This window comes from Gopherus evgoodei, chromosome 10, assembly GCF_007399415.2.
Source record: "Gopherus evgoodei ecotype Sinaloan lineage chromosome 10, rGopEvg1_v1.p, whole genome shotgun sequence".
Classification (NCBI taxonomy): domain Eukaryota; kingdom Metazoa; phylum Chordata; order Testudines; family Testudinidae; genus Gopherus; species Gopherus evgoodei.
Genome location: NC_044331.1, coordinates 2,147,440 through 2,156,725, shown reverse-complemented (window position 1 = coordinate 2,156,725; position 9,286 = coordinate 2,147,440). Strand labels below are relative to the sequence as shown.

The following is a 9,286-nucleotide window of genomic DNA, read 5'->3' as shown; positions in this document are numbered from 1 at the left end:
GGGGGCGCAGAGGGCGGTCCCGGGGGGTATCTCGCAGGGCCCCCCGTGCCCGACGGGAAGAAGGGGGGTCCCGAGGGGGAATGAAGCGGGGTTCCCGAAGGCGGCAGAGGGGGGTCCCAGGGGGAAAAAGGGGAGTTCCGGGGGGGGCAGAGGGGAGGTCCTGGGGGGGATGAAGGGGGGTTCCCGAGGGCGGCAGAGGGGGGTCCCGGGGAGGATGAAGGGGGGTTCCCGGGGGCGCAGAGGGGGGTCCCGGGGGAAAAAGGGGAGTTCCGGGGGGGGGCAGAGGGGAGGTCCTGGGGGGGATGAAGGGGGGTTCCCGAGGGAGGCAGAGGGCGGTCCCGGGGAGTATGAAGGGGAGTTCCCGGGGGGCGCAGAGGGGGGCCCCAGGGGGAATGAACGGGGGTTCGGGGGGGTCCCTCGCAGGGCTCCCCGTGCCCGAGGGGAAGAAGGGGGGTCCCGGGGAGGTTGAAGGGGGGTTCCCGGGGGCGCAGAGGGGGGTCCCGGGGAGGATGAAGGGGGGTTCCCGGGGGGCGCAGAGGGGAGGTCCCGGGGGGGATGAAGGGGGGTTCGGGGGGGTCCCTCGCAGGGCTCCCCGTGCCCCTGGCGGTCCCTCGCCCCCCACCTGCGGGCCAGGCTCCCCGGGCACGGGGTCAATGCAGCCCCCCCTCCCCGGGCCGAGTCTCCTCAGGCTTCTCCCGCCCCACCGGCTGGCGCCGGGCCTGTGGCGGCCCCGCGCCGGGATTGGCCCGCCCGCCCGTCGCTCAGCGCCGGGCCCGCCCCCCGCCTGGCAGCGCGAGCCGCGGCGCGGGGACTTGCACTTGGCTCTGCCCGGAGTCGGGCTGCGCGCGGCGGGGCGCCTGGCCGCGGGGATGGCGCGGAGCCGAGCCGAGCCGCCCGGCCGCTGTGCCTGAGCGCGCCGCGCCGAGCCGAGCCGCGCCCGGGAAGATGCTGAGCCGCTGGATGAGCGGCAGCAGCAGGAGCCTGGAGCGGGAGTACAGCTGCACCGTCAGGCTGCTGGATGACAGCGAGTACACCTGCACCATCCAGGTCTGCGGGCGGGCGGGCGGCCGCGGCTTGCACTCGGCGTGTGTGTGTGTGTGTGTCTCTCGGTGTGCAGCCGCCCCCCACCCACCCACCCAGCCTCGCAGAGCTGCAAGCGGCGGTGCCCGGGCTCGCTGCGCGACCCACCCCCGGAGCGGAGCGGAGCCCCGCAGGCTCGCCCCCGCTGCAGCGAACTTCACACTTCGGGCGGCTGCTGCTGCATGGGGGGGGGTGGTCTCCCCAATCGCCCCGCTCTCTCCTACGTGCCCCAGGGAGGGAACAAAAGACGCCCGCATGGAAGCAGCGTCCCCCGGGTGTGTGTCCGTGCAGCCTCCCGTGTACGTGGGGAAGCAGCTGGCACTAAACCAGCGACCTCCGCGGATGTCTCGGTCCGCATGCGGAGCGGGTCGGTGCCAGCGGGCAGGGCTTGCAGATGAAGGGGAAGAAAATATCCCGAGCGTGACTTTCCGAGGGAGCAGCGCCGGGGAGGCTCTGGGTAAACTTGCGCCAGCCGGAGAACTTGGGAGGATGTCAGACCTGGGAGAACTCCCTGGCTGAGCCTAGCCCCGCGTGCGGACGCAGCGGGAGGATGCGGGCCATAAGCGCGCCGCATCCGCGGGGGAAATGTTACTTTTGGTTTGGGGAGGAGGGAGGGATGCAAACGGGCTTGCTGGTGTGTGGGATTTTTGGTAAGAGCGGACTGCGTGCTCGCCCCTGTGCAAACGCTGCAGTTCCGATGTCTGAGCAATCTGGCACCCATAGGAGACTTATTTAGCTCTCTCCCGAAATGCTGCTGGAGATCCCTTCGTGTGCTGGGGCAAATCATCTGTCCGCGTGTGAACAGAAATACTGGCAGTGGGTGAGAACCAGCCCCTTGTCACCCAAATACGCTGCAGTCTCACTTCTCAGCTCCTCCAATCCGGGCTGCCAAATGGAGTCTGAGGACTGCAAACAAAAGCAAGGCGGGATCCAGTGCTGGCTGTTCGCTTCCTTACCCTCTCCAGCGCGTTGTGTTCTCCCGCTGGGCTGTAGGCACCCCGGGGTGACACATGGGCTGCTAGCAGCATTTCATGGGCGTTCTAAGCATTAAAGCAACTTCTGTGCTTGGCGGTGCAAAGTTTGTGTTTTATAGAGGATGCTACAGTTATCTGGATGGTTTCTCCTTCAGCTGGGAACAAAGACAAACCTGTGGCTTGCGGCTGGATGTGTGTGTGTAAATCCGATGCTCATCAGTGAATTACAGCCACTCTAGATGGTAACAGCTGGAAGCATCACACGGGGAGGAGGGGGGCGGAGGAGGGAGAAGAAAGCAACTGAATCCCTATTTCATTCAGTGACCTTTAATTCTGAAATGCCCCGCCCCCTCCTTCTCAACTGGGCAATTTGATGGATCCATTTTTTCAGCCCTCAGAAAGAAAAGCCTGATCAGCTCAGGGGAGGGAGTTTAGTCACACAGAAGCTTTTTGATTCCACCAGGAAAATAATGTCTCACATCATTATTTTGATCAGCACTTCTGTGAGTCAGAATTCTTGGCATTCACAAAAGAATAGCTCCACACAGGCCAAGCGGCCCTTTGGAAGGGGGACAGTCTCTAACTTTTAGCAGGGAGCTTACCATGTTTTATGCTATGTTCCCCCCTCCCTATCTCAAACAAATAATGGAATATAATGAATTTCAGTGGGCTGAACTTGTGTCCCCCTTACCCTCCACCCCTTTCCGCAATGTCACCGTTATTGGTTATATGTAAAATAAGTGTTTTTGTTATTTTATAGAACTAGTATATTACCCTGATTGAGGCTTTTATAATAAACCAGAACGTGGACAGTTGCTGCAAGTTTTAGTGAAATTATTCTTTTTTGTCTTCAAAATCAAAACCCGCAACTTTCACTAACCTTCCCTGGTGCAAATATGATTATGGAGCAGCGTTAGTGCTGCTGCTTTTCCATTGATAGGGTATAAGCAAATCAAGTAAACATTGTTGGATGATGGAAGAAGAGCTTAATTTATACCTCTTGCTGAGCAAAATTGGTGCTGTTAGACTTTTTTTTAAAACTGGAAGGGACCTTGAAAGGTCATTGAGTCCAGCCCCCAGCCTTCACTAGCAGGACCAAGTACTGATTTTTGCCCCAGAGCCGTAAGTGGCCCCATCAAGGGCTGAACTCACAACCCTGGGTATAAGTAGGCTAATGCTCAAACCACTGAGCTATCAGTCCCTCTGCTATACACTTCTGCCAATGACTCTGTGAGTGCAGTAAGTATAGTAAGTGCTTTTAAGAATGATTTTGATGCAAATTAAAGTATAGTAAATGCTGTCAGAGCCAAACACAAATACCAGGAGATGTATCCAAGAACTGCCTTATTTGAGTTATTACCTGTACTGCCTCAACCCTGCTCCAGTGACTGATTTAATTTTAAAATAGTCTAGGTCACTTTTCAAAGTGTTCTAGGCCAGATAAGAGTTCAGATATTATGTGTTGTAATGAAATTTTCTTTAGTCAAAATCAGTTTCCCCTCCCCCCCCAGTCTGGATATGAATGATTTGCTAGTAAGGATTTAGTGATGATATCATTAGGCTACTAGAATACCAGAATGTTTTGAATGTGAGTAACCTAATCACAACACTATTGCCTGAACAACTAGCTAAGAATTATAACATTAGGACTGAGGACACAGGGTGGCTGACATATGTACAGGAGGTTTCCATTTTGTACAGACAGCTTTTCATCTTAATTTTTTAATAATAATAATACTTTTAAGGAACATCCATGTGATAAGCATGCAGACTGACTGTACATCATAGCACTCATTGGTAAGGCTAAGATTTTGGCACAGGTATTTTAATTAAAAGTCATGAACAGGATGTGGGTAATAAACAATAATATACACACATTAATGCAATTTTCACTAAATCAGTGCTGAAGCCCAAGTCCTGCTGCCTGGGGCTGAATTATTGGAATTTTCAAGAAGTTGAGGAGGTCTTGTAAAATCGTGGAATCCATGACCTCCGTGACAGATTTGTAGCCTTACTCATTGATACTGTTTCCTGAGCGTGTCAACTGGCACTCTTCCAACTTGTAAGCAGTAGAAAATTCAGGCCAGGTTTTTGGATAATTGTGATGCAACGTGTAAATAACAACAACTTCCACCTCTCCACTGATTTATTTGGGTGTTGCTGATTCTGACTCTATTGTAGCTCTAGGGCAAGCAAAAATATTTTAAATGTATGCTTCTGCATACTTCAAATTAAAGAACTGGTTACAAATAAATACTGCCGGCTGTGGGAGGCTTCACTTTTGCTTAAGCAAAGAAGAATAAATAAATGTGTTTTTAAAAATCTGTTCTGTGTAAATAACATCTCAGGAATATTAATATTACTGATTTTCTTCCCTATCTTGCCTCTCCCCCACCTTAACTGCAAAGTAGTGACTTAAGTGGCTGTAATAGCAGTCAAATTAGTTGTGCTTATACAAAAATCAATTAATTGTTGAGAGATTGCTTTTAATATCTATCAATTGGATAAAATGTAGCTTAGATAGGTAAGTATGGGCAATCCACTTTGGAAGAAAGCTGGATTGTCTTTCTTTGATTTACTTGGGAATAGAATTAAAATAGGAGTATCCTTATACTGTATATAATTTTGACATAAAATGCCACTTGATGCTGTGTTTCACCAGTTTATATGATTTTTGGGGCAGTAAACAGAAATACTGATATGCTGTATGAATGATTTAAGGTAAAAAATAGTCAACTCATAATACTCTCACAATCAAGGTTACCACAAGTAAATGTTTGTTTTTTATTGCTTTCATGCTGACTTTTAAGCAAAACTATTTATATTCCATGAAAAATTAAATCAGACATGGTGAAAATGTATAATGTCTCACGAATGAGAAAATCACTGTAATTTTACAGGCTAGAGAACAGTGAATGAGTTTTGAAGGTCATTCCCTTATAAATGCAGATATTTCCTGCGTCTCGCACAGATCCATAGCATTTCTTCATCCAACCTGTGTGTGTGTGTGTATATATATATTTTCACTTTTGTTTATGTATGCTTCTATTTTTTGTTAGATATAGAGACAACATACAAATCAGAGGTTATAATTTCAGTGTGTGTAGGACCATTAATTATGATACACAGCATGTGAAAGGGGTTAGGGAGGATGTTCTGTAAAAGTTGGTAATTTTTAAATGGGAATGGAGACACATACAGAAGTTTGCTATAGAGAAAGATTGAGTAGTGGTTTACATCAATGGCACATATATGTTTCTGAATGCTGAACATCTGACACGTTGGCTGGCTTTTATATTGCTTGAAAAAGAACAGTTCAGAAATTAATCTGGTTTTAACAGAAATACATTTCTAAGAGAACTGGTTAAACCCGTTAACCAAATTTAACCTTTGGCTGTGCTTGACAAAGAACATCTAATGACATGTTTTATAGACAGTTACTTTGAATATTCCTTTTCTCAATTAAATCTTTATGAACTTGATCACAGAAATCTCATTTATTAATATTCCTGCACTAAATGAGCCTGTCACCATCTATGCTCTGATGAATCCTTTGTCTATTTTGGTCTTAATTTCCGTTCTAAAACATCCAGTCTGAATGGGCAAATTGCCTCAGTAAAGGCCCTTCCCAAGCCAAATAACTGTGGGCCTGATCCAAAGACCATTGCAGTTAATGGGAGTCTTTGTACATTGACTTAGTGGGCTTTGGCTCAGGCCCCGCATAAACATTTTTGTATTCTTCTTATCCCATAGAATTCTGTCAGAGGGTTATTTTCTTAGCCACGGTCCTTGATATTATGTGTAGTCTGATCTCAGTGTCTGAATACAAGCGGGGTCACTGATTTCAATAACTTATAAGGGATGTGGGGTTATTTCAATGACTTTATATGTGTAGAGGAGCACAAAGCTGTTTATATTCATGTCTTGGGAAAGCTTTTGGTTTAATAGTATTAGGTGGTCTTAGGGTCGCTATTAAAAGCAGCAAAATCAGTATCTTCCCTGCTTCTAAACTGATGTTGAGTCAAAAATGTTAAGGTGTCAGAAACTGTCAGGGTTCAGTTGTGTTCTGTTACATGACACATGTTTTATAAACATAAACATTCACTATTCCAGCCAAGTTCTGAATCCCAGTCGTTCCTGAAAATCCCGGTAACGGACACATCACCTGGAGCACCCGAGGAACCTTAAATCTTTTGTTCATCTCATCAGTTTTGGCTCTAGTGCAGCCATATAATTAATTTGTCATGTCTGATCCCCCTATGAAACAATTTATCAGGAAGGCAGACTAATAAAACTTTGAATAAAATGTGTATTGAAAAAAATATTACTTGTCCAAAGAAAGTTTAATATTTTCACTGTGAAGACAATATCATTGGTAGTATAAAGAACCTGAGATAATGATTTAGTGCATAAGAGCACCAAGTACTTTACTGAAAAGACAGTTGGTATTTAGTTGCAGAAATGCAGAACATGAAAGCCTGGGAAGAGAGACATGAAGACATAAGATGTGGATGAGATGTAACAGCTTCTCACGTAACCTTAAAACTGTCCTAATTTTAAATCTTTTGCTCCCTTGGACAAAAATCCATAAGATTCATTGGAAGATCTGACAAGATCATTAACGGGTACTCTACACAATAGACTAGAGGAACCCCTGTTTCTTGCAGCTCTAGCTGCGTGAAGGTTACTTGTACACAGGTGTGCTGGAGGTGTGACAGTATCCCTGGGCTCAAAGTAAGAGCCACAGAATGCCTGGCTTCCATCATGTAGGGCAGTGGTTTTCAGCCTGTGGTTTGTGCATTGGCCTGCTAAACCCAAAGTTGTGAGTTCAGTCCTTGAGGAGGCCATTTAAGGAACAGCGTTTAAAAAAACAAACAACTGTGGGGATTTGTCCTGCTTTGAGCAGGGGGTTGGACTCAATACCTCCTGAGATCCCTTCCAACTCTGATAGTCTATGATTCTGTGACCTCTAGGGATCTGCAGACTGTCTAAGATTTCCAAAGGGGTCTGTACCTCCATTCAAAATTGTTTAGGAGTCGGCAAATGAAAAAAGGTGAGAACCCATTGATCTAGAGGATTTACAGTTTTGTTCAATGGCTTTCAGCACTATAAGAATTGTCCCAACATCCCAGCTTGTTCACTATCTTCTTTATCTTCTGATAGTTTCCAATTGCTTTTTCTGGGAAAGATGCTAGCAAACTGCTACTTACAGAATGGGATTACTTGTCTGAAATCCCAAGCAAAAGTGATGTGTTCTGCATTGGAGGATTACAGCTCTCTGCCTACTGCTGTGAACTCAAGAAACCATGAGACTTCATGTTATGAACTTTCTAACCGTTCCTAGTGCCTTCCTGTTTGAAGACAGAAATGTTAGTCTCTCCTTAGCCTGAAAACTAACTGCAGATAATAAAGAGGGAATATTGCAAACAAGAGACCTCTCTTCAGAAACACTGAGTAAGAATGAATTTGAGGAATACACACATTGACAATGTTATTTGCCTATATGGTAGGTAGGTAGATTTTTTGCACGATCTCATAGCAAGCTGCCAGTAAGATTAAAGAATCAGAGGGGTAGCTGTGTTAGTCTGGATCTGTAAAAAGCGACAGAGTCCTGTTGCACCTTATAGACTAACAGACGTATTGAAGCATAAGCATTCGTGGGTGAATACCCACTTTGTCACCCATGAAAGCTTATGCTCCAATACGTCTGTTAGTCTATAAAGTGCCACAGGACTCTTTTTGTCGCTTAGTAAGACTACAGTAATGTATCAGCAGGAATATATTGACCGTAGGTGAAATCCTGGCCACATTAAAGTGAGTGGGAGTTTTGCCATCCCAATGATTTCAGTGGGTCTAGGATTTCATCACATACGTCCTATACTATTATATATTATATACATATAGTTTTAACAATGGTAAAAATAGTATTGACAAGTATTCTTTTACAGCTGGTTTTCCATAAAATCAATTAACCAATTAAGCATTTACTCATAAAAACAAAAATTCATTTGTAAGAGAAACCTGTAATTCGTGCCTAGGTAAATCACTATAGACTGTATGCTGTATGTACAGCAATCTTAATTCAGTGCCTGGACATTTAAGTGCATATGGTATGTGGGTTTGTCATGTGTTATGAAGTTTCCAATGGCAAAATTGTGTGTGTATGTGCTGAGATACACACACAATGTGTGGGTGTTAAGAGACGTAGAGGTACCCTTAACTCAGAATTTCCTTGGTTTCATCTTCATATTTAGTTTCCAAGTGTATATCTTAAATGGTAAGAATGTAAAAGACAACTGTTGAAAATGTGTTAAAGCAGAAATTCCCACTAAAACAAACGCTCCCATCTTTACTTTCATTTTAATGGAAGCTAGTGTTAGTGGAAATGTCATGGCTATATACTGCGACTATTTTTACTGCTGCTACTGCACCGCTTCTTGATGTGCTCGCATCCTATTAACTTACAGAGGAGCTGGCATTGTAAAACAAATATAGAAACTGTCTCCTGTCCTCTAGTTCAGTAGCCAGTTTTCCAAGGTGAATATTTGTATTAGTTTTTTTCCACCCTCAGGATATTGTGGAATTATTTAAATCTCTTTTTAAAAAAAGTGCATAGCATTTACTTAGCATACATAGCATAATGGAAAAGATGGTTTCTGCTTTTATCAAGTAAAATCAGCGACCATAGTTGTTGGTTTCTAGGGTGTCTTACATACCCCACATACTTAAGGCATCTTGTACATTCCAAGTCCTTTTATGTTCTCTCATCAGCAGGTAAAGTGATCATACTAAGTGGAAAGAACAGCGGCAGCAATGTTCATTCATGGCTCTATCCTACCATTGAATCTGGGACAGCGTTTTCATTGATTTCAGTTGGGGTCCCACACATGGGCTGATGGCATGTTTTGGGCTTTGGTGTCTCTAAACAAAGAGGGACTAGTGAGTCTGTTTGCAATACACTTCCTAACTAAGCCTCCAATTGCAGGCTTCTCTTAGAGGGAATCAGATGAAGGTTGGACAGTTGCTTATTGTATGAAGGGCTGGGGTGAAATCTGAACCCCAGTGAAGTGCATGGAAAATAATAATAATAGGAGATATGCCTATTTCCTAGGACTGGAAGGGACCTTGAAAGGTCCTTGAGTTCAGCCCCCTGCCTTCACTAGCAGGACCAAGTACTGATTTTGCCCCAGATCCCTAAATGGCCCCCTCAAGGATTGAACTCACAACCCTGG

The 9,286-nt window shown here is 45.7% G+C and overlaps 1 protein-coding gene across 4 annotated transcripts in view; it reads left to right on the top strand.

Moving 5' to 3' along the window:
- The first annotated feature begins 927 nt into the window (after positions 1 to 927).
- The window catches only part of FRMD5 (FERM domain containing 5), a 292,045-nt gene continuing 283,686 nt past the window's right edge, over positions 928 to 9,286 (top strand). For all 4 annotated transcript variants that reach the window (XM_030577211.1, XM_030577209.1, XM_030577210.1 and 1 more), the window contains exon 1: positions 928 to 1,047. In XM_030577211.1, coding sequence (XP_030433071.1) covers positions 946 to 1,047 — 102 coding nt within the window. In that variant the 5' untranslated portion in view covers positions 928 to 945. The remainder of the gene's footprint in view (positions 1,048 to 9,286) is intronic.